Source organism: Lepus europaeus, chromosome 14, assembly GCF_033115175.1.
Source record: "Lepus europaeus isolate LE1 chromosome 14, mLepTim1.pri, whole genome shotgun sequence".
Classification (NCBI taxonomy): Eukaryota; Metazoa; Chordata; class Mammalia; order Lagomorpha; family Leporidae; genus Lepus; species Lepus europaeus.
This window is the reverse complement of record NC_084840.1, coordinates 48677839-48703489: the sequence shown is the minus strand read 5'-3', so window position 1 is coordinate 48703489 and position 25651 is coordinate 48677839. Positions and strand designations below refer to the sequence as shown.

At 46.2% G+C, this 25651-nt stretch overlaps 1 protein-coding gene across 4 annotated transcripts; it reads right to left on the bottom strand.

The window, feature by feature from the left end:
- Positions 1–25472, bottom strand: URB2 (URB2 ribosome biogenesis homolog). Of its 4 annotated transcripts, none has more exons than XM_062210584.1 (10): positions 25385–25472; positions 23733–23871; positions 21561–21737; positions 15346–18673; positions 13077–13237; positions 10362–10472; positions 8901–9143; positions 6489–6576; positions 3813–3952; positions 1–1102 (listed from the first exon to the last, which is right to left on the bottom strand). In XM_062210584.1, the coding sequence occupies exons 2-10, from the start codon at positions 23856–23858 to the stop codon at positions 905–907; spliced, it is 4572 nt and encodes a 1523-aa protein (XP_062066568.1). In that variant the 5' UTR covers positions 23859–23871; positions 25385–25472; the 3' UTR covers positions 1–904. The 4 variants fall into 4 exon arrangements, with proteins under 4 accessions (XP_062066568.1, XP_062066571.1, XP_062066570.1 ...); XM_062210587.1 differs by lacking the exon at positions 25385–25472 and adding an exon at positions 25211–25374; XM_062210586.1 differs by lacking the exon at positions 25385–25472 and adding an exon at positions 25004–25197.
- Between the last annotated feature and the right edge of the window lie 179 nt (positions 25473–25651).

Genomic DNA, 25651 nt, shown 5'->3' with positions numbered 1-25651 from the left:
TTATTTTTATTTTCTGAGATTGCCATATTGAAAACATATTAGGTAATAAAAATAAATTTTTTTTTCCTGCTATTCAGTGTAAGAATAAAACTCTAAAATGAACTTCAGAGAACAGAAGCAAGAAGAGTGGGCCAGGAGCCCTTGCGCCTTTGCTAAAAGATGCTCAGTCCCGTCCAGCAGGCACACTGGCTGTACAGATCCCGATCACTCAGTTTCCCCAGCTCCAGCCGAAGGTAGACTCAGATGGAGAGCACGAAGTGGCATTTCCAGAAAACTTCCCATTTAAATAGGTTGTAATTAAATATCCATGTACCTCAAGTAAAAATATCAAGTTACCCAAAGTTTCTAGCGGGGAGAGGAGACAGTAAACCACTGAAAAGAACCACACATGGAGAGGTCATGGGAGGTGATCATTCCTCTGTTGAGTTTATCTCCTTTTAGGATTCTTTCTGCAGAAAAAGACATTTTAAAAAAACAGTCCGTGTCAGGCATTTGGCCTAGCAGTTAAGGTGCTGGTGTCCCCTGTCACAGCGCTGGGGTGCAATGCCTTGCTCTGTTCCTAACTCCAGTTTCCTGTAATGCAGCCCCTGGGAGGCAGTGGTCATAGCTCAAGTGGCTGGGTTCCTACCAACCATGTGGGAGATCTCAATTGAGTTTCCAGTTTCCAGCTTTCGCAGACATCTGGAGAGTGACCCAGCAGATGACAGCTCTCTCTCTCCCTCTCCAAAACAAAACAAAAAACCCTAAAAAGATACAGCATAAAAATATACTGCACAAACCCTAAAGGATTCTCCATGTACAGCAACACTGCATATTAGATTATCTACAGTCTTCCTATCTTCAATTCTTCAGAGCGCGAGGCAGGCCCCTGTGCAGTCACTGGCTGCACTCCCATAGCAGAGCCTCAGACGGTGTATCTCTTCTCTCCTTTGAGTTTAGTCTTGTGGTACTTGATGTAGTCGCTGTGCAGCTCCTTGAAGACATCTCGGACTCCTGGCTGCAGCGAGGCCCGCAGGAACAGGATGTCAGGCTCACTGCAGAGGTCCAGGATGAGGTAAATACCCTCCTGCAGCAGGCCTTTCACGGCTGGATACAAGGTCACCTGGGAAGGCAGACCTGCATGAGGACAAACTGGGGACGCAAAGCAAGCAGCACAACCTGCCAACCATATCCTCAGGACTCACATAAGCTCAATTTGTGCCTCCAAGTGCAGAAAAGATCTGGCTTTTCAATCATAAATTTGCACAAAACTCAAATAATTGAGTACTCATACTTTTAAGGTTTCTCTTTTGAGGAAACAGAAGCTAACCCAAGTGAAAAAAGCTTGGACTAAATCTCCACAAAGTTGCAGAGGTAGCTTTGCTAGTTAGTAAATCATGCATCCATGTTTAGCCGGGCACTTAAAAAACTATAATCTGTAACTCTGCCTTTCAAATAAATAAAATAAATCTCAAAAAAAAATTTTAAGCTCTTACAATCACAGCTACTTGCATATTATGTCATATTCTACACTGTCAATCACCATTCACAATGAGACTCTGACACACATCTTCCCAGAGCCTGGTGGGAAAGGCAGGCTCTAATGCTACCTAAACAGATCATCAATAGGCTTTTTGGATCACCTGCAGAAGGGATGTACAAGCACCATTTAATGGATATTTTCCTGTCAGCAACAGCTCAGTAGGACCTAAGTCTCTAACTGCCCCAGGGTGGCTGATGTGGTTCTTGTGAAGGATGCACGTCTTCCCTGCAGTTCTGGGGTAACTAAATCTGGGCTCAGCAGCAGGAGTGGCAGGCCAGTTCCAGCTTTGCTACACCTGATGCTTCAGCCAGCCGTGGTAGATACTCAGGTATCATCTAACCAAAAAGGTCAAGAGTGCTGGCTCGGCTTATATTCATATCTCTGGGTTTCAGCTTGAATGCTTCAGGAGCTGGAACCAAAAAGAAGTAGGACTGATGGGTTTGAAGGATGGGTAGTGGTGACAACTACCTAACATTACGAGTGTATTTAACACCATGGAGCTGTACTCTGAAAAATGGTTAGGAGGGTAGAATTCATGTTATACTGACTTTGTCAAAATAATTATAAATAGTAGGAAATCCCAGTATGCTTGGGATCTGGTAGATTCCTTATGAATCTGGATGACTTGAAAAGAGTCACTGCTCTGCAAACACAAAGCCTCTGATGAGGACATGTTTTATTAACCAGGAGAACTCTGACTCACAAAGGCACGTTCCCAAATAGGCAATTCATTTCTGTCATTAAGATAACATCAAGATGACACTACTCTTCAAAGTTCTAGTCCTTTTCATATGACAGTTCAAATAAACATTTTTGACAATCGCCTTAAATTTTACCACTGTAAAAATGACGAGAGCCTTCAAGGATTGAAGGCAGAATGGCATGTCTATGGTTTCACAGCAAGGCAATGGGAGGGAAGCAAAATAAAATGAACAAACAAAAACACAGGAGTCCTGGAGCATACTAACACACGGAGTGCTGTGGACTACTCGCACATTTGTTTAATCATCACTGGTAAGCAAATGATTCTACTTCCAAAGGCGGAAAAAGAGGCTCTATGACTTCCCCAGGGCCACACAGATTCCTTCCCACAGCCCCTCACTGTTTGCTTCTCTTGGTGGCCCTTGGTGAAGTGACACTACTTTGTCTCATCTTATTCTTCATTAAAATAGAAAATAAAGCCAGTTTCTCTTTCATCAAAAACTTAAATATTAATGACATGAGTGCTTTGGAAATAAGAGGATTCCATAAAAATGCCAAATAATTGCAAAGAAAGCCAACCACAAGCCCATACCTCACAGAAGGACCATTTGCAAAGGTCTTCTCCTGGGCAGTGGCTCTTGCAGGCACACCACTGGATGCGGCTGAGCACTTATGGGGTGGGTGACCTGGGCATCCGCCACCCTGGATGAGCAGGGCAGTGGGGTGGGAAGTTATTTAGCAGTTACAGACCCCCCAGAACTGGGAGTGGAGAGGAAAGCCCATTCAGCCTAACCTCCCTTGAGAAACAGTGACTTTTCTACCCTAACAAGCTGACAGGTGATCTTACTCATGATCTTCTAAAATTGATAACATAATGTGTAATGTATACACACACAAGTAGATGAGACACAAATACACTGTACTTTGCTTCAGCTTGTGACATTTGACTATAAAAAATACACTTATATACCCTAGATTTACAAAGTCCAACGGTGAACTTACCTTGGGTCACACAGGGTCTCAGGGAATTTTGAAAAGGAGCACACTGACATTCCAAAGTGAGACACCAATTGCAAAATGCATTCATTACTTTGAATGCTGAGTCAAAAATATTAATTTTGACTAAAGTATTTTTTCCTTACCTACACAAATACACCTGCATCTACACCTTCCCACCTCCTTTGGGGGCCTCAGAGCAGCTGAGTCTCCCGAGCGACAGACCCCAGGATACAGATCCCTGGCCTCCCACTACTGAGGGGAACCCTGGACCTTAGGCCTAGAACTCTCTCTGCAGCCTCTGTTGAGTTTGCTCCTGCTCTTGGGTCTTCACCCCGCTATAACATCACACAAGAGTCAGCACTACCAATGCCAAGGCTTGTGCTGGAGCAAGAACTGATGATTACTAAGCACCTTCCAGGTCCCAGGCACTGCTGAGGCCACTGTGTGTCATTTCATTCAGTCCTTAAAATAAACAGCCTTGCAGGGGCGCCACGGCCCTTCACAACTGAGAACGAGCAGCCCAGAGTATCACTTGCCATTCTACACATGAAGCTCTGCTTAAGGACCATATAGGAAAGCACTTGGTTACCTTCTGCATTTCTGTCATGTACTGGGCCACCATAAAAGGGGAAAACACAGCGACCTCTTCAGCTCGAGCAGCGATGTGGCTGTACATCCGTTCTACCAGGCGCGCACACTCCAGCACCACAGGCAGGTCCTCTGTGCTTCCTGCAGACAGCAAGGCATTTCCCAACCAATCAGCTCAGCAACAGTGCACATTCACGCTTTTAATTTTAGACTTTTTATATACACAGAAATGATCTCAAGCCCTCCAATTTTTTTTTTTTGTACTCTCTAATTGGCTTATTTTCCAGAAAGTATAAAGAAGAAAAGACACATGCAAATATTTATCTACATAACAAAGGAAAGAACACTTAAAGTACACAACAACCCCTAAGTGTAAGGTCTTTTTAGGATGAATTCCAAGATTACTGTTGTATTTTAAAAGAAGATGGATTTCTATAAGGAAGACTGAAGATGGAAAGCCATCTTATAGAAAAACAATGGTTTATTGACATCACATGATTTGAAAGATAAGACGTCCTGATTATGTCTCTACCTTCTAAAGTTTCAGGAAGTGTTTGTGTAGGACTTTCCTTTCATGGGCAGATACAAGCAAGACCCAATCATTACTAGCTCCCTTCTTCCTCTTTGGTTTTCATTCTGATGCCCACCTCTTCTCCCCAGATGGTGACAAGACTACCCAGGCCCTCTCGGCAAACTGCTCCCAAGAACTCTTAGAGCCTAACTTGTCCCCATGGCCCAGGTTAGAGCTGGTGGGGGAAGTTTCAGCACAGGCCAGAGCACCTCCCCTGTTTCTTTTGGCATATTAGCAGCCCAGGTTTTATAAAAACCTAGAAAATGTGGATTAGTCCCCAACAACAAAAAGCAGATCAGCCATGGCTGGGGCTAGGGTCAGAGGTGGGAATGCACCCAAAAGAGACAACACAGTCTTTCCGGGGCTGATAGAAATGTTTACTATTTTGACTTTGGTCATGGCTTCATACATGTGTAATTTATTACACATATATCATACCTCAATAAAGTCAGTTTTGAGACTGTCAATACCATTTAAGACCCTGAATAAGCATATATTTTTCATATAATAAGCATATAAAAATTTTCCAAGTCAATGTATTTTCATGAAATTATGTAAATTGTTGGTATTCATGAGGCAGTTTCACAGGCAACATACTTTACTAATACGCCTCACTATGCAGCACAGAGCCCTGGACAGGGCACGTGCTCCTGTGCTTCCCCAGAGGCTTGACAAAGGACACGCCCAGGCCGCAGTCCACCAATGCTCAGCAAGGCCTAGGCTGGGCTGCCCATGTCCTGTTCCGGCAGACATCACTATCGAACAGGGACTCTTCCCTGCTGAGCTCTGACATGACCTTGAAGGCCTTAACACATCACACAGTCACCACCAACCAGCTGAGGCTGATGCGGGAGATGGAACTTGATCCCCAATCAAGTCCCTAGATTCACAGTGTTGAGCTGACACATGCTCTGCACCAAGCATGGGAGAAAGAGAAAAGACCTAATTGTGCCACTCCCCGATCCCATGTCCCGGCAGGATAATTTCATAATGAACTAGGCCGTTTTTCTTTACTCAAAATTACACTGGTGGGGTCAGCGCCGTGGTGTAGTGGGTAAATCTGCCACCTGCAGTGCTGGCATTCCATTTGGGGGCCAGTTCTAAGTCCTGGCTGTTCCACGTCCCATCTAGCTCTCTGCTATGGCCTGGGAAAGCAGCAGAAAATGGTCCAAGTCCTTAGGCCCCTGTACCACTTCTTGTTCCTGGCTTTGGATCGGCCCAGCTCTGGCCATTGTGGTCATTTGGGGAGTGAACCAGCAGATGGAAGACCCCTCTTTCTGCCTCTGTAACTCCACCTTTCAGATAAATAATCAAAAAAATCTACATTGGCAGGGGAGAAGTTGAGCACCACACATAGATCTCTCATCAGACCAGAATCACTGTCTCAGAGGCTTTTTGACATCCTCAAGGGAGTCATAAATCTCTTCTGTGGCCCCAGAGCATCCTACGAGACACCTGTCCCGGCGTTAATCATTACCACACTGCACGGTGTGGGGCTGGAACAAGCTATGTCATTTCACGGTAAGTGCAATATAAAATATAATGTCTCCATTTATTATTTTAAAATAACGAGAACCTCTCGAAAATTAGAAATTCATCAAGAATCAACATAATTGAAAGCTTAAAGGTGAATTTTACACATAATATATGCCATTGCCATATGGCAATTTGCTTTTCATGGTAAACAAACACAACCTTGCCAAGATCTGGCTGGAATGGTGAGGTGTGGGAATTCATCCTTTCTATAAAATAAGAAAGCTCTATACTCACCTGTTCCTTTTTGTTTTCTTGTTAAACTATAAACTCCTTAAGGGCAGAAATAGCATCGTAGCCATTTTTATAACATACATGCCAATAAATACTTCCTAAATCTAGATACTTTGTTCCCAGAAAAAGTTATATTTCAGTTAGGGGATGCCAGATGCATCCAATGTTTTGGACACTGTAAACTGCGATACCTTGAAAATTTTTTAAAAATTATTTTGAATCTTCATGTAACGATGTGAACATTTAAACTCAGTTTCATTTTCAATAACATATGTGCCGAGAGACATCCCATGTAAATATATTTACTATTGTGCATCTGACACTGCTACTCTAAATTACCTTTGTCTTTCTGTCGCCCTTCATGCATAACTGAAAACACCAGCCTATTAAAAGAGTTCAAGAAAGAAGGGATGGCTTTCAGCATCACCTGTAATGACAGACAACACAACACAGAGGTGTGTAAGTGATCAAGTTGTTCTATTTCAAAGGAGCTTATACTCGTTTCCTTAGCTTTACCTATCTGCATGCTCAAAATGGCTGTGTGTGCCCAGTTTTAGGCCTTTAGGAATTCTGGTTTAGAACTTCTTGATTCTGTGCCTTTTACTCTTAGCTGGTTGTAATCCATTCTAGAAATGGGTTGAAATAAATAATAAAAGGAACAATGGTGACCAAGTTATTTAAATATAATTGGTACCAGAAAAAAAGACTACACACAGCAAATTCACTTAAAATGGGGACCAAAAATTCTCAATTAATAATGAACAGGTCTGCTCTTAACTTAACCTTGAAAAATAACACTAAGAAGACAAGGCATACTTCTTCTATACTCAACCATCCTTAGATCAGGATCACAACTACACATTGTCCAATAAAGAGCCATGAATCCCATGGGACTACCTTTATTTATATTCAGTTCCTAGTTATACTGGCCACATTTCAAATAGTGGAGACACCTGAAGTGGCAGCCAGTGGTCACCAGATGGGTCATGTCCATCACCAGTGAATACCCTATGAGGTAGTGTTGCTCCAATCTTCGGAATGATCAAACAGAAAATCAAGTGCTGAGATTATTCTTTTTTTGTAAAATGTAATCAGCAAAATTCTTGAGAATGCAACACTGTATCTTTCAAGTCAAATTATTGACTTTTTGTAGCATGCTCAGAAAGATCATTTTTGCAAAAGTATTCCAGAGTTTATGCTGTCCACAGACCTCTCTCAATCCACTGTTATCCTATTGATGGAAAACACACAAATCTGGGGTCAGATTATCTGGGTTCACACCCTGGCTCCTTATGTGATCCTGAACAAAATATCTGGTCGTGCTTGTGTACATGTGTACGTGTGTGTGTACGTGTGTGTGTGTGCCTCAGCTTCCTCATCTGCAAAATGGTGACAATAACATGTTGTCACAAGGACGAAATGATTTGAAAAAGGCTTAGAATGGCATCAGCTGCTGATCTTTCTGCTGGGTATTGTGACTGTGCCAACTTCTTGTTACACCCTTCAGATGTACCTAGGAGGATCCTAGCTGGGTATTTATATCAACACAGACCTACTATGCATACTGTCAACATTGTGATTGCACACCAGCTTCCCTCACTGAACTGTACATGAAATAGATGCATGTGAGCAACAGTGATTAGTCATGTTATTCTTTACTGTAATACCAAGGCATTATTCTTGTCAATTTTTTCCATTTATTAAATGATCTAATTCCATTAGATGGTCATTTGGTGAACAGTTTTGCAGCAGAGTTAACCAGCTTTTCAATTTTACCTTGATCATCCTCATAAAATCTTGCATCCTTTACAAGATCTACAGTTTCAGCTAGTAACTGATTTGCATCACATTTATATTACACAAGCACATAAAAATCTAACAATCAGCAGAGAGATTTAATAAAAAAAAGAAGCTGACTAGATAGGCAGGGCCAAAGGCAACTGTTAGCTGGGAAAAGCTTTGGAATAGGTCCAATTTCATGAATGTTTGGTTTGTAAGAGATTATTTTTCTTAAAAACTGCATTGCTGGCAGACTCTATCCATAAAACATCACAACACTTCAAATTACCTACATGTGCACATGTCTATGTAAGTCACGTTTCTGAGTTCTATCTTGTCAGCTGCATGCATAGTGGCAGCACCATAAGAACATTGGTCAGGGACCGACAATCTTCAGTCTAAGATTCAGACTCGGTTAAAGGGACATTGGTCAAATCACGTAGCAATAACGAATTTCATCTTCTTTAGTAAAATGGTATTACTACTTCCTTCAGTCTTGCCAAAGGGGTGATTCTCAAAAATACTAGCTGAATTCCAATCCGAGCTCTGCCATGGGACATTTATTGCTCGTTTCAGTTGAACTTGAAAGGCAGAATCCTATACAACTGGGACCTAGGGTGCTTCACTCCACACACATATTTGAGTTACAAACCCAACAAGGGATCTGAGCAAGTGCGTGGTCAAATACATGATCTGCACAGACAGCAATGTTCCTTAAAGAATGGTAAGCTAACACAATGCAAAGTGTCAGATCCAACAAAGATAAACTCACTCAATTAGCCCAGTATGAAGTTCAAGCAGTTTTGTGCTGGAGAAACCACCCCGGCCCTGAAAATCACCGGAACAACAAAGTTTGCTCAGCACATCAACTTTTCTGTTGTCCGGCAACAGTTTCCCTGCTGCTTTTCTGGAAGCTGAAACCACCCCGCTCACAAAGGACACGCTGCCTGATGTGTGTTCCCGCCCTCTCACCTTTGGGTGACACTGAAGGATTGAGAAGAGCACGTTGTGCAACTTCAGGAAGGTGCTTCCATAGTCCGGCGGCTTCAGGTGGTCCAAAGGCACTGTCAGCAGGATGCTGAAGGCCAGGCTGACGTGGTGGGGGTTGCTGATGGCCTCCTCCCCCTGCCGTAGCAGAGCAGCCAGGACGTCTAAAATAGGCCCCACCACCGTCAGACGCACAGGTTGCTCCTGACAAGCCTCGCGGTTTTGCAGCTACAGGGCAAGATGGGATAAAGGAAAGAAAAGGAAAGTGACTCTCCAAAGCAAACACACAAAAATGGAAGTACCAAGTAGCAGAGGTAAGAACGTCCAAGCTTCAGAATGAGTTGATGTGTACAGTGGACAGTCTGAAGAGACAAGGAGACCAACATTCAAGCCCCCTGGGTGACCTGATGGCCATAGCCATTTCAGCCTGCACTTTTTTGATAGATTCACCTACCGTGAAGACAAGCCATTTCTTGTAAAGAAGCTGGTTCATCCAATTGTTCACAAGAAAAAAGCACATTAGACAAGTTATTTTTCCAACAAAGACCATTAGTTCTACTTGTCTATGGTTAAGTATGGTTTGTTAAATTTGTGTTGTGGCTGTGCGGACTGCGTGTTCCAGCCTTCAGATGTAGCTGAGAGGATTCTGCAGGTCCGCCACGCCCACAATCAATGCTGTGACCACGCATGTGCATGCCTCCGCCCCACTCAGCCCAAGCGCTTTTCCTGCTGCCCACTGTTCATACCAGGTGGCAATAATTGCTTTAGCCACTACTGACTGTTCTCAGGGAAACGACATAGCCAAAAGGTGAAGACGGGAGATGACAGCAAGTCTATTCATGAGACCCTTTGGTCCTGGAAGCATGCTACTCTAGGGTTCTGCCTGACAGCAAAGGCTGGAGTCGGGGCGAGGCAGACAGTGAAACAGCCTGCTGCGCTGGCCAGGTGTGACTCCTCAGGCCAGCCTCGCTGGCAGGCAGAAGCACTGAGACAGTCTCAGTTTGAACAGGCTTTTGTCCCTGGGATACCAAAAGCTGAGTGATTACTGAAAACGTGAAACTTAACACTCGGGTAAGATTCTATCAACACCCTGCTGTCTGCAACGTCACTGTCCCATTCTAGAAAGTGTCTCTACCTAACATACCATTTGCCTGAGACACCCACATGCACACCCCCACAAATACACTGACCACAAGATTTCCTGAGTGCAAAGAAAGCTCTGTGTGATCCAACAGGCCTCCAGGGAGGCCCCACCTTGTTGCCACATTTCTTTTACCCAAGCAGCTCCTGTCTGACACCAGTGTGTGCACACAGAACCCTGCTCATGCCCTCTTCAAGGTGCTGCCCCTCAGCATCGGCACAGCAGGACCCCACACACAGGCTGACAGCAACTTTACAGCAAGAGGTGGTGAGCAGCTGGAGGGTGCCCCCACAGAGCGTACTCACCGCGAGCGCCGTGACTATCTGGGGACACGCCCGCCACAACAACCGTGCCTTCTCTCCACTGAGTGGGCAGGTCAGGAGCAGCTCGAGCAACGTGACAGCTGACAACACAGCCTGCGGCAAAAGGGGACAAGCTCAGCACAACCCCAGCCAACTCTGAGAGCGCCACAGGGGAAGACGCCTCTTGTGGGGCTAAAGTGACCAACCGTGTCCCCGAGAGTCCTGGGCTCGGGGGCACGGGCCAGTTCTGAAGAAGCTGAACAGAGGTGTCTCACACAACCAGCAGGGAAATGGGCCAGGACAGTGAACTCAAAGAGGGACACAAAGTACAACGTAACTATAGAGACTGTCTTTTCAAGATACTGTCCACGCTGAGGACTCTGGCTGTATCTTAACTGAGCAGGAACCAGACAGGCTTTCAGCTACAAGAAAACATGGCGGGCCGGCACCGTGGCTTAACAGGCTAATCCTCCGCCTTGCGGCGCCGGCACACCAGGTTCTAGTCCCGGTTGGGGCGCCGGATTCTATCCCGGTTGTCCCTCTTCCAGGCCAGCTCTCTGCTATGGCCCGGGAAGGCAGTGGAGGATGGCCCAAGTGCTTGGGCCCTGCACCCTCATGGGAGACCAGGAGAAGCACCTGGCTCCTGGCTTCGGATCAGCGAGATGCGCCAGCCGCAGCGGCCATTGGAGGGTGAACCAACGGCAAAAAGGAAGACCTTTCTCTCTGTCTCTCTCTCACTATTCACTCTGCCTGTCAAAAAAAAAAAAAAAAAACATGGCACAAAGCCAACACCTGAATGGGGTGCTGTGACCACGGTAAAGGTTCAGAGCACAAGAGTGCCAGAGGGCCACATAAACAAGTGCCTGCCCCGGTCCAGCCTTGTGCTAGCCATTTCATCCTCCCCTCCTGCCATATGGCCCTACAAGCTAGGCTTTTTTTTTTTTTTTTAAGATTTTATTTATTTATTTGAAAGGCAGAGTTTTACAGAGGCAGAGGCAGAGGCAGAGAGAGAGAGAGGTCATCAATCTGCTGGTTCACTCCCTAAATGGCCACAACAGCAGGAGCTGGGCCAATTTGAAGCCAGGAACGAGGAGCTTCTATCAACTCTCCCACACAGGTGCCAGGGCCCAAGCACTTGGGCCATCTTCTACTGCTTCCCCAGACCATAGCAGAGAGCTGGATTGGGAGAGGAGCAGCCAGGACTCAAACCCACACCCATATAGGATGCCAGCACCAGTGTCAGTCCCCAACCCTGGTTTTTCTGCTTTGCTCTCCTCCCTCTGACCATGCACCCACACCCCAAAGACCACCAAGACCAACTCTGCTCCTACCCTCTGCCCACCTGCGAGGCACTGCTATGCACCAAGGGTCTGTACCACCCATGCCCATCTCTGTTCTCATATTCACATATCTTGGGCTCCCAAGGAACCTACATGCTGCCTGCACTGTGCTCACTTACCCATGCTCCAACCCTGCTACCCCATCCAAGTGCTCTGCACTCCAACACTCCATTGAACTGCACCTCCTCCATGACTAACTGGTCTGAACAGAAATTTGTTTTTCCTTGGCTTGCTGAGGGGAAGGCAGGGGCCCAGAGTGCTTCCAGAGCTGGGGTTCAATTGTGCTGCAGAGATACACAAGAAAAAGTTCCTGAGACAGGCAACTGCTGTAGGTGGCAGAGCAGTGGTGCAGCGCAGCTGGTCCCCACCATGCTCTGGCTCTAATGTTACACACAAGAGACTGAATTCTCCCCGCTGTCCCCTCTAACTCATCCTGCCCACTTCCGGAAGCTCTGAAACTACCCTCTCTAGCTCTCCTCCCACCCAAATCAAAATCCAATCCCAGGGTACTGCTCGTGACGAGGACTCAAGAAGCCACTTGTGAAGCAGCAAGCTTGAACCTCCAGCCGCTGGCTCTGGGGCTTTCTCCTTCACGCAAGGGTGGGAAGTCTGGCCAGTCCTGTGCCCAGGCCACTTGGAAGAGTGAATCTCAGCAGGTGAGCTCTGTGCAGTGGCACTGCAGTGTATTCAGTGAGGCCGCTAAGCCAAGTGCTTCTCAAGTGCTGGCATGCAGGTGTGCAACCACATCAAGCCAAAACCTTTCAAGGACAGACATCTGGCTGAGCAGTTAAAATGCTGGGTGGCAGGGATGCTTGTGTGCCACAGCAGAGCGCCTGGGTTTGAGTCCTGGTGCCACTTCCAGTTCCAGATTCCTGCTCAGGCAACTGGGCTTCCACCATCTCCATGGGACACCTGAACTGAGTTGGTGACTTCTGGCTTTGGCCTTGCCCAGCTCCATTTGTTGTGGGCTTTCGGGAGAAATGAACAGCAAATGCAAGCAAGAGAGCTCACTCTAATAATACAAATCTAAAAATTTCTTTTTCAAAAAGTACAGCTGGAAAGATCTTAAGTAAAGGATGAGCAAAATGTACCTCACCTGTCAGCATTTTGGATATTACTCCTTAGGATTGCACATGTAATAAGAGCACACATCAGGAATATGAGGACGTTCCCCTCTGCAAAACAAGGCCTCCTCACACAGAGAGCCACACTGTCCCCCAGGGCAGGGCTCCCTTCCACAGGCTCTCCCCTTGCCTAGCTGCTGACAGTTTGAATTTCTGTATAGTGTACTCCCAGGGGAGACCACATCTCCAGCAAGTCTTCCCAATTCAGCCAACATCTCTGGGCCAGCAATCCAAGAGGCAGAACAGCCACCCACCTGCGGCTCTGCTTTCCACATGTTCCTGACGTCTAATCCTTGGAGAACAAATCGCATCACCAGACGAAAGTCCTCTGTTGTCCCCATCTCTAACATCTTAGCAAACAAGGCTTCCAAGTAAGGCTTAATCTCCGGAGTTACCTGAACAGGCATATCAGGATCTATACAGAAAAGAAACCAGACGTTAAGATGGGACAGACAAAGGACACAGCAGCATGTGATGAAATGGTGTGCAGTCACGCAGCCCCCAAAGCCACGATTCTAAGGGCATGGGAATAGTCACAAGTACTGGTGAAAAAAGCAGAGTTCGTATACATGTACAGCATGATGCCACTATACACACACCCCATGTAAGTGCACACCCAGACAGGGACAACCACACTCAGGAACAACTAACTGGGAACCAGGAAGACGGTGACTTACTTTGTTTACACTTCTCCCAGCTCACAGTTTTATCACAAAGCCCAATGTCAGGGCATTCATGGCCTGACCCCAGCATATCTTTCTAGCAGTGGCCCCATTGAACCATTCCATGTTGTCAGTCTTACTACTTACAGCACTGGGGGCAGAGAACAAAAAGGTCTGGGAGATCAAGGCCTGTGTCTCAGTCTACTCCAAGCTATAAGATCCTAGACTCATGACCTCTCTGAGCCTCAATTCCCTCACCAATGAAATGGGCATGATAGCACCAACTCCTATGATTGGGAAATGAGGAATATGGAACTCATGACAAGGGAGCCGTCATATGAAGGCTCCTTCCATCGCCACCTGCCCTAGCTACCCTTCTAGGTCCACTCATGTGTGGCCTGCAGGCAACCTTTCAACCCACAGGCCCACAGTTCTAGTTGGCTCCCATCCTTCACCCAAGGATCTATGTGAATATCTGCTACTTAACTAGTACAAAAAAAATCAACATCTCACTCATCTCTGATAGATGGGCATTTTTAACACAACCTTTTTAAAAAATATATTATTCACTAGACAGAGAGAGAACTCCTATTCACATGTTCACTTTCTAAATGCTTGCAGTAGCCAGAAGCTGGGAACCCAACCCAGATCTCCCATGTGGACAGCAGGGAGTAAGAGGTGGCCTAAGGGTTGAGATGCTGGCTGAGATATAACAGTGACATTTTAAGTTTTGCGGTGTTTCTTGCCCTATATTTTATGCAGTTGTAACCATGGCATACTTAACATTTTATATTGGGGATTGTTTTGCTTAACATTTCATATTTTTTAGACATTTTAGAAGCATTTCACAGTCATTGTTTTCATGGCTGCATGGTAATCCACACTAACCCTGCAGAAGTCAACTCTCTGGGCATGAAGACATCACCTCTCTCCCCACCAGGCTATGTCTCAGGTCCCAGAGAGCTGGCTTGGAAGAGTGGTGACATCTGCGAGCAGCCACTGCACTGTCCACAGCTGGATATTACACACCTGGGAGAGCAGGACGAAGGAAGGCAGGGTTCTGCACTCTAACAATTAGCTTTGTCTCCCCAGAAATTAAGTCATTCACATTTATTTTTAACAGATAGCAGATTTTACATCTTTTTAAATTTAATGTATGTCACTAAAAATCCAGTAAAGAGCCTTTTAATAAGGATGAAATTAGCTATGGGAATTCTGAGATCAGAACAAGTTAAAGGCTAAACAGAAACAGAAAAGGAGTCAGTTTCAAAACAATAAACTTAGAGGAGTGGACTTTTAGCCCAGTGAGTTAGATGCTCATAGGCCATGCTGGAGACCCTGGGCTCAAAACCCAACTCCAGCTCCTGACTCCAGCTTCCTGCCAGTGCAGACTCTGGGAGGCAGCATGGAGAACTGGATTGAGTTGCTGGTTCCTGGCTCTGGTCCCAGTCATTGTGGGCATTTGGAGAGTGAACCAGTGAATGGTGCTGTTTCTCAAGTAAATAAAAATTTTAAAAAGAGAAAAAACAAAGCTATAAACTTCATATGGAACAATGTCCCAAATAAGTGAGTACCCGAGGTATTGACCAACATGCCTCAAAGGCTGCCAATGCCTAAAACATGGGGACATGGTTTTAAGGGTAACTGCTTACACGTGCCTACAATGTGAACATGGCAGCGAAGTCCTGGGTCCCAGGCAGGGAGGGAGGGAGATCTCTTTGTCCCTGTGTACTCTGTGAACACACACGCTTTCACATCTCCCCTGTTCCAAAGAAGACCAGGCAGCCACCCGGCATGCCATCCTGAGCTCCTTTTTACATCAACCTCTAGCACAGAAGTAACTCAAGAGAAAATATCTTACCTGCCAGAACTTTTCTCATAGAATGAAACAGAGAGATAAAAACAGAATCCTTTTGGGGATGGATTTCTGGGGCTGAAAAGAACAGAGTTAGAAACTGCAAGGCTGCCTGGAAAGATTGAGCATTTCTTGTGAGGACTGGCAGCTCCAACAGTATCTGAGAGTAAACATCCTGGTAGAGGGCAGTGTGGAAGAGCACCGTTCTACCCGTCTCTTGGGTAATCTCGGCCCCTCCACTGCTGCGGTGCTGGCTCAGGTCTGCTTCCAGGAGCGTGCTGACAGCCGGGAGGAGGGCTGAGGGCAGATGCCAGCCCCCTGGTCCTGGTGCTGAGCACAGCTGGAGCACAGTGCCCATCTGAAGCGTGGTCTGCTGCAGCAGCTCGGGCAGTGCTGCTGAGGCCTCCTGGGGCTGCTTGCGCTCTTTGACGAAAGCCCCCAGGACTTGGCACACCTTGCTTAAAGACACCAGAAGCAGCTGCCTGCCCAGAGGGTTTTGATTTTCCAACTCTCTGCTGGAAGCTGCCTCTGTGTATGGTGTACACCTTGAGAGGAATGCAGTAATTTTTCCAAAATTGAGCACCAGGCTTAGCTTTATCTGAATGAGCATTTGCAGGAGCTGCTCCAAGAATGTTCCTATCACCTGAAGGAATTCCAGCCATGAGGGGTCGTCCATCTCAATAAGGAGTGTACTGCTGGCTTTCAACAATGAGGTCAGCGTGATCTCAAAAATGTCACTAACGTATACAACCTTGAGCACTGAGCGGGCACTTCTTCCCCTCTGCAGGTAACCAAGAAGCCGGTAGCAAGTCATCCAGAACTTGAGAGCCAGTGAGGAGCAAGTGCGCTCGACTTTGGTGACGGCCATCAACAGTAACAGGAGGAAATAAGACACATGGTAGGGTGGCAAGACACTGTCCAGCTGTAGAGTGGAAAGGACTTCCAATGGTCCCAGGAGGCTTTCTAACTGCTCTCCCTCCAGCCTGATGGGGAAGTCGCTCTTGACCAACGAGAGTAAGTTCTGGGCAACTTCTCCTCTGCATTCTATATTTTCAGTTTCAACTTTCGCAAATCTCTTCTCCCAGTGAGCCACAACCATGTGGTCCTTTTCGAAAAGCCAAGGTAGTTGCTGACTAAGAAGAGTCGGGTCACCCTGGACACCAGAACACAGAATGCTCGAGCATCTCTCAATCAGGCAGAGTAAGAAAGCAGAATGAAGGGACTGCATTTCTGGAAAGAGAGGGCTATGAAGGACACCCTTGGATATTTTCCCAAGTGTGATATATGGCTCTGCATCTGCTGAGGCTTCCTGGGCTTTGCTCATGGGCAACGTCCTTAACAGGACGCTTGCCAGGTGGCGCACATCATCTGGAGAAAGGTAAGACGTTAAAATCGTGAGATTTGACACCATCAAGTGCCAGTGTGCCACAGGGTATGTGAGTGCATTCACTGTCTCTACCTGGCCATCCCAGGAAGCCACTGTCATTTGATCCAAGCTTTCTCTGCCAGAATCCACAATGTAGGCAGCATCAGACCTCAAAGTTTGGAGGGCTTCTTGAGACTTGAAACTGGTTAGCAATAAAGTCCTTTTCATTCTCTGAAGGTAGAGCTGTTCCAAACAGTACCTCCCAAGAGAGTTGAATTGAGCTGTCAGCTTCTCTATCTCTTTCCATAGCTGTGTTTCTACACCAGGGAGCAAGGGAGGGAGGCTCGAGATCTCCAAAGCAACCCCTGTTGGGGCCCCAGACACAGAGTGATACTGGCTACAATTCAAACTGAGCATGGTATCCACCTGAACCCAGGTGTATGAGAGCAGAAGTGCAGAGTCACTGACCTTCTGCAGCCACAGCTCCGGCTCTGGGTCTGGAGGGTCCAGGAGAAGGGTCAGCAGGGGCTTCACAAGCTCTCCCAGCATCCTCTCCATCGTACACTGTGTCCGTCTGATGACAGGCAGGGGTGTGCTGCTGTCCAGACTCCTCATGTTGAACATGATGCAGTGCAGCAGCGAGCTCAGGGACAGTGACTTCAGGGCCATGTCGGCATCACTCCGCAAAGAGGGCAAGACTAATGACTGGAACTTCTCCAGCACAAGCGACCATGTGTCCAGGATCTGACTCGGAGACAGTTCCAGCAGGCACTCACGGAGCACTGTGGTGGGGCCCAAGGTCAGCACGGGCTGCCGTAGTGCCTCAGCAGCTGGACGACAGATCACCCCCAAAACCTCTTCAAACAACAGTGGCACCTGTCGCAGTTTGGCATATGTCTGGAAGAGTGTGTGGATAAGTGCCTCCTGTGCTTTTCTGGTTCGAAACTCTGTTACTTCTGCATCGATCCAAGCTGATGCCAATAGGTCATCCAGGTCTGGCTCCAAAATCAAATGATTCAGAGATATCAGAATCTTGAGACAGCGGAACCAGGCCGGCACAGGTGCTTGTGAATGGTTTATCAGTAGCTCAGCCAAACGGCGGTAAAAGCAGAACTGAACCTCTCCGTGCCGGATCCTGTCAGCAGCAATGTTGTAGATATTGTTGTTGGCCACTGAGTTTAGCAGCTGTTCCACAACCAAAAGTTCTGTGGTCCAATCTGATGCAGACAGAGTTGTTATCTGCTCCTCCTGCAGGTGTGAAATTCTCAAGCAGCCAAACAGCCTGGGGAGAACCTGAAAGCAGAGAAGTTGGTTTCCCTCCTTGAAGTAGGAATCCAGGAAGAGCTTATACAGCAAGGCCACAGAGTTGGCCACAACCGTGGCATGAAGGTTTGGTTCACAGTAACCAGCCTCTACTAGCCTGGTAATCACAGTGTCCATGGGAGCAAGAAGACTCTTTAGAGCCCCCATCTTTGTGTCACCTTCCTGGTGGTCCAAGAGCTCCCCTTTGTAGGATGAGAGCAGCTCAGGTTGAAAAACTCCACCTCGAAGCATGGCCTCAATCTGATTCCTGATGTCCCGGCTCAGGGCCTGCCGCAGCTGGCCCTGGCCAGCCTGTGTCCATGTACCCTCGGAGAGTAAGTGCCTCAGGACCAGGTAGGGCTGTAGCAGGTGCCCGGTCACATCGCCAAAGGCACGTCGTGGGTTGACCTGCTGTTGCTGGATTAAGAGGTAATGGCCAAGGGCCAGGTGAATGACCTCGAACAACTGGGCTACCACAGCTCCCTCGGGCTGCCTACAGGCAGACCGGCAAAGCTGGCTGAGCAAGGCCACCATCAGCTCCTGTCTGGCTGTGTAGATGACAGCAAGGGCAGGTGTGGAGAGGATGCCCTGGCAACAGCTCAGGACAGCACAGATGTTCCTCTGGGATCCCCAGTCAGAGAACTCAGCTATCCTCTCATTGATGACCTGTGCATTAAGAAAGAAAGAAAACTTATTACTGACCATAAACCCACACCTATACCAAAAGGTACCAACAAACTCATCTTTGAGAAAGAAATCTCCAGTTCTTAATGAACCTGATATTTGCTTTGTATGCCAAAAGGGAGAAAAGTGCCTGTTTTAATTCCTACACACACCCACCTCCTCCTAATCTTAATCTGGAAGAGCAGTGCCTTTGTAAATTTACTGTTCCTTTTTGTAAAGCTGAGTTGTGCGAGCCTAAGGTGTCAGTGATCACTTCTTATACCCTAACCCTGCAATTCGGCTTAGATGTTCGCATGTACATAGACAGTGGCATTTGGGCTGTGATCCAGGGTGCAAAATACATCTTTACACCCGGTTACGCACTGCCTATTAGAAAAGGCAAAGAAAAAGGTACCCTTAAGAAAGAAAGGCAAGGGGCCAGCTCTGTGGCATAGCAGGCAAAGCCTCTGCTTGTGGCACCGGCACCCCATGTGGATGCTGGTTTGTGTCCTGGCTGCTCCACTTCTGATGTGGCTCTCTGCTTCTGGCCTGGGAAGGCAGTGGAGGACGGCTCAGGTACTTGGGCCCCTGTACCAATGTAGGAGACCTGGAAGAAGCTCCTGACTTCTGGCTTCAGATCAGCCCAGCTCCAGCCATTGCGGCATTTGTGGGGTGGACCAGTGGAAGACCTTTCTCTCTGTCTCTCCTCTTTTTGTCTGTAACTGCCTCTTAAATAAACAATAAATAAATAAATCTTTAAAAAAAAGGAAAGTAAATATTGTCAGTTACCATTTACTACACACAGCTGATCCACTGTCCACCTCTCTTAAACTTCCTAAATTCATAAATACCAGAAATCATGAGGACCAGGCAGATTCCCAAATTCACTCATATGTCAAGTGACTTGTACTTATGGCCATGTGAGAAATCAAGTGTACCCTGGGTGCTAAGTTACCAGTAGCCCAGTGACATAAGCATTATCTCCATTCAAGTAACTGCTGGCTATAGGCCTTTAGAAATCACTCTGGACTTTTAAAAATCACTCTTAGAAATCACTCTAGCATTGCAGATAAAGCCACCAGCATACCATTTGGGTGCTGGTGAGTCCTAGCTGCCCCACTTCTAATCCAGCTCCAATCCAATGTGCATGGGAAAGCAGGAGAGGATGATCCAGGAGCCTGGGCCCCTGCACCCAGGAGGAAGACCAGGAGGAAGCTCCTGGATTCTGGCTTCAGCCTGGCCCATCCTGGCTGTTGTGGCCATTTGGGGAGTAGACCAGCAAATGGAGGATCTCTGTCACTCCCTCTCTCTATAACTCTGCCTTTCAAATGAATAAAATAAATCTTTAAGCTATGGCCTGTGACACCAGCATCCCATACTGGAGCACTAGTTTGAGTCCCAGCTGCTAATGCTCCTAGGAACACAGCAGAAGATGGCTGGGTCCCTGCTACTATGTAGGAGACCTGGATGGAGTTCCAGGCTCCTGGGTTCAGCCTGGCCCACTTGGCGAGTGAACCAGCAGACAGATCTCTCTCTGTTACTCTGCCTTTCAAATAAATAAAACAAATCTTAAGAAGAAGAAAAAAAAAGCCAAGGCCTTAAATGTCAATGTATCACTATTGACCTCTAAATTTTTGGCTACACGTAAAGTTTTTCCACATTTACACCCAGTAAGTGTAATTTATTTATAATTTACATCATATATATATACCACAGTACCAAAACTATATAATTATAAAATGTGCATAAAATCAATTAATTATGGTTATTGCAAACCATAAAAATAGATTTTCTTCCCATATTCCAAAGGATCATTCGGAGTAATTCATTTTGGTGACCACTGGTCTATTTTAAAAAGCGTCACAACTTAGAACATGATTTCAAGAACCATGAAAAGCCTATGAACCATTTCCTTCTTCTCTGTTACAAGCCTCTACTGGTTGCTTCTTTTTTTTCCTATCTGTACACTCATGTGGATGAGGCATGGCAATTTAGCTGTACAAGCTCTGTAATCAGGCAGATCTATGTTCAAATCCCAGCTCTGCCACTTATAACATATAACTTAAGGCAAGTTACTTGACATCACCAAATGCTCATTCATGGTGATTTTCATTGTAACTAGTTATTGTCATGGAATTTCAAAATGATCAGTTTTTACAATGAGGTTTATAGTTCTGAACTGAGACTTCAAAATCACTTTTAGTCAAAAACATTTGAGAAAATTTCTATCCAGATTTTGACCTTTGATCTCCCTCCAGGACAACACAAAGGTGAAAGGGGGGGGGGGGGGACAGAGTAGCGTAATTTACTGGCTAGCTTTTCCAACTAAAAAGGTAATTAAGTGGCAGGCGTTGTTTGGCCTAGCAGTTAGCTTCCATCCCATAGCAGAGTGTCTAGGTTCAATTCCTAGCTCCAGCCTAATTCCAGTTTCCTGTCAATGTGGACCCCTGGAGGCAGCTGTGATGGCTCAAGGAACTGGGTTCCTGCCACCCACATAGAAGAACTAAATTGAGTTCTCAGCTCCCAACTTTAACCCAGCCCAGCCCTAACTGTTGCAGACATTCAAGGAGTGAACCAGTGGATGGGAACACATATACATGCACACTTTCTGCCTCTCAAATAAATCTAAAAAAAATTTTTAAAGGTAATCAAAAATCTGTTATAGAAGTTCTAAGATTTTCTTGATATTAAATCACAAAGTGCTTAGCACAGTTTAGAACATACAATACACAATAATTCCTACAATTCTAATATTATTTCCTTCTCCTCTCTCTACCTTGCTAGTTCCTTACCTCCAGATAACTGACCCTAAAATAAACAAGCCTCAGCACTAAGAGTGAATCAACAGAGGTGAGTGTACTACAGAGAGGACAAAGGAAGGAGCTATTACCTTGATCAGGGAAATTTGAAGGTTAATTGTCTTGCCATTCTTCAGAAGATTCTGCAATTTTCTGCTATGTAGAATGTTGTCTATATAGATCCAGAGCCTCTCAACAACATCTTCCTTCAATTCAAGTTTCTTCTTATAGAATGCAACCAATGACTGTCTTGCCCAATCAAGTAACACCTGAATTTGGAGAACACACAGTCTGCAAACCAACTTTTTTCACAGGAGAGAAAGTGGTGATCATTACTGGGACATTCTAGCCACAACCAAATCCAACCGCCAGAAAAAAAATTCCTTAAAACTTGCCTCAGGGCCGGCGCCGTGGCTTAACAGGCTAATCCTCCGCCTTGCGGCGCCGGCACACCGGGTTCTAGTCCCGGTTGGGGCCGGATTCTATCCCGGTTGCCCCTCTTCCAGGCCAGCTCTCTGCTATGGCCCGGGAAGGCAGTGGAGGATGGCCCAAGTCCTTGGGCCCTGCACCCGCGTGGGAGACCAGGAGAAGCACCTGGCTCCTGGCTTCGGATCAGTGAGATGCGCCGGCCGCAGCGGCCATTGGAGGGTGAACCAACGGCAAAAAGGAAGAGCTTTCTCTCTGTCTCTCTCTCTCTCTCACTATCCACTCTGCCTGTCAAAAAAAACAAAACAAACAAAAAAAAAACAAAAAAAAAAAACTTGTTTTGGTAACTTACAATGTTTATTACTAAGGAATAAAAGGGGGAAAACAACTAATTTCATCTTCATCTGAGGCCACCAAAAAGTCTCAGGTGAGATTAATATGTCTTATTCTCTTTTCTGAAGTTACAGCACATTTTTCAAGTCAAAAGCATGGGGCTGGCACTGTGGAATAGCAAGTATAGAGGATGCCTGCAACGCCAGCATCCCATATGGGCACTGGTTCATGTCCCAGCTGTTCCACTTTTGATCTAGCTCCCTGCTAATAGCCTGGGAAAAGCAGCAGAGGGTGGCCCCTGCCACCCATGTGAGAGAGCTGGATGAACCTCTTGCCTTCTGGCTTCAGCCTTGGCCAGCACTTGCTGTTGTGGTGATCTGGGGAGTGAACCAGTGAATGAAAGATCCCTTCCCACCCCATCTCCCGCCTCTCTATCTCCCTATCCCTCAGTAACTCTTTCAAAAAAAATAAATAAAAGTCCTTAAAAAACAGTCAGAAGCATAACAAACTCTCAGAATGATCACAGAATGAATTACACACATCAAAAAAGCAAGTATGAGTCAGAATGTAGGAATTCGTGTCCTGGCTTCTCCATGTTACCCGAAACTTAATCTCTAACCCTGTGTACCTCTCCTGGGAAACAGACAGCTGATGTAAAATAACATAAAAGTGCTATATGAAAAGGAGGGCTGTACATATATAGAGTTCTCATGTTTGTGACATGCTGGCTCCTTCACAAAACATTGAGGAAAGGTATTAAGGCCTCAGCTCATGATGCGAGGACTGCCAGTACGTATGTATAATTGTTAAAAAAAGAAAAAATCTCTCAGGACCAGGACAGCAGAAACTGCTCAAATTGCCTGCCAGGCCTCCTCTGCCTCGCCCTGCATGGCACTTGCCAGGTGACCAGCAAGATGCCAGGGTGCTGCTCCTGTGCAGCCAAGTGTAGACATTACTAGACAGGAGAGTTGCTCTATACACTACATTGTGTCTCTTACCGGGGACACATTCTGTGTTGCCTTCTTAAATACCAGCATCAGGATGTATGCTGCGTAGTCTGTGAGCTTGTCATCCTAGTGTGTACCTAGTCAGTACTTTTAGCCAGATGAGCCTCAGAAACATCAACAAAGTGCACTGTCCTTCTTGGTACCTAGCCTATTTCTAGAACGGCTTAACACAAACACACTTCTCTTCTTCTCAACCTTCAGTTTATCAAATTCTGAAGACTTCTTACAAAGCACCGCCAGAACTTAATTCCCAAAATGGTCACTAAGGCGTACATGTAATTCAACATGGTTCCAAACAAAAGACACGCTAAAAAGGTTTTTGACACAAAAACTTAATTAATGATATAACTGACTCTAGACTTTTGTCACTGGTGTTAGTTTTAATTTCTAACAAAGTTTCCTCCTCAATCTTTTCTTTTTTTTAAACTATCAATATGCAATTAATACAGGTGATAATTATTTTAGATTGTAAAAATACAAATTTCACATTTAACTTACTTGTTCTTTATTTGGAAGAAAGCACTGGTGGGAAATCCAAGCAAAGTGAGCTAGTTTTAGTTTATCTTCCCACGAAGTTGTCTTGCTCTTCAGCTTAAGGGAAATGCCAGAATACACAGCAGCCATTGCAACACTCTATCTATAATTAAAAGCAATGGAAATAATATCAGGTCAAACTGAACAGCACCAGAAAAAGAACTGCATTACATTATTATAACTTTAGTATTATCTTATAGTTTATGCATTTTTTACTATATATTTTAGTGAATTAAAACACATCCACAAAACTGTCAAGAGAGGTCTATGCATAAGATGCTTGATTTCATGAATTTTCTGAGGGAAATTCAGACAAAAGCAGGCAGAAGATGGATCACACACACAAAAGATGGATTACAAGTAATCCTGCTCTGATCAAACATCACATCCACGGAGAGTGCATGCGCAGGACTTCAATGAGGTAAAAATCAGTGCTCAGATTACTTGTACAATCACTCACACGTTGTATGCAATCAAAAGTCTCTGTCCCTATTTTCTAAAATATACATAAAAATAAGCAATATGAGAAATAGTGTATTATCCCAATCCCCAAATTTCATCTCCAACAGCAACTTCCCACTACAACTTTGTTCATGAATGTATTTACAAACACACACCCAGTGCTTTCAAAAAGACTAGAGAAAAGATACTACACAATTAAAAAACTAAAAATCATTTATAATCGAAGAAATCAAACACAACAATAGTTACTATAAAACTGGGGTAAACATAATTTGGAGTTTCCTAAAAATCATAGTAAAGAGGAAACTTTTCAAGTTGAGTCATCTTCATTATAAAAGCTAACAAGTCAGTTCCTCAAGAGACAAATGTTCTTGACATAAAATTAGCACGGATAAAACAAGGTAAATGTTTAAAAGCTATTACAGTCCCAGGATTCTAGGTTACAGTCTGTCAAATCAAAGAAATTTGCTGTACTGACAGCTGCATCATTTGCACTTTACCTAAATCCTAAAGACCTCAGAACTTACTTAAACCTGGATAGAATTCCTGGCTCCTGGCTTGGCCCAGCCCCAGCAGTTGCAGGCACTGGGGAGTGAACCAGCAGATGGAAGACCTATCTCTCTGTCTCTCTCTGCCTTTAGAATAAATAACTTAAAAAAAAAAAAAAGCTTTTAAATTCAGTCCGACGGCCCGCCATCGGAGTGGCTACGAAGTGCCTAATCAGTGTCTGCAGAACGGGCTACAACGACGCCCAAGACCCTCTTAGATCCTACCAGCCGCCTGCCGCCCTCCAGCCGCCGACGCAGAGACCGGTCCGGGGCGGGCAGCACAGCCCTGCTGGCACTCACGCTAAGGCCACCCTGAGCATCCTGCCGAGCACTGAAGAGACCAAGTCACGAGAACCGGGAGAGAGCAAACGGGAGCCAGGTGCGCGCCCAGTCAGCTCTCGCCTAGAGCCCCTGGGTGGCGGGGGACTTCACCGTGGGACTGGACCGGGCAGCGGATTCCCTCTGGACTTGGTCCAAGCAGGGGCCTGCGCCTCAGGATCCGGCTCTGGGTGGCAGGCTCACGTCGGCACCCGGCTCGGGCGGAGGGGTCTGGCCTACAGACCGAGCTTAAGGGGGCGGAGGGTGGTCCCCAGGTCAGCAGCTCACCTCGAGGCCCACCCCAGCTAGTGGCAGCAGCGGAGGCCGGCTCCGGCTCCCACAACCCCACCACGTGGGCTCGGCCCCCACACTCCTTCCGCCCGACGCCGTCGGCGCGGCTGGGCGGGGCGGCACGCACGCCAGGCATCGCCAGCCGAGCGCCGAGGCGCCTCGCCCATTGGCGGAGACGGTTGCGCGTCGGAGACCCGAGCGGCCCAGCCCGCGGCCCGCTCCGTGTCAGTCAGTCATGGAGCGGCTGCTCAGAGCCGCCGCCGC

What these genes read in the sequence shown, in the direction of transcription:
- URB2 (XM_062210584.1), bottom strand. Translation starts at nt 23,858, where the DNA reads ATGGCTGCTGTGTATTCTGGCATTTCCCTTAAGCTGAAGAGCAAGACA. An exon ending in AGATAGTCACGGCGCTCGCG is followed by an intron (nt 9,144 to 10,361) that starts GTGAGTACGCTC and finishes CTTGCCCTGTAG; the next exon opens with CTGCAAAACCGCGAGGCTTG. An exon ending in TCCTTCAGTGTCACCCAAAG is followed by an intron (nt 6,577 to 8,900) that starts GTGAGAGGGCGG and finishes CTGTCATTACAG; the next exon opens with GTGATGCTGAAAGCCATCCC.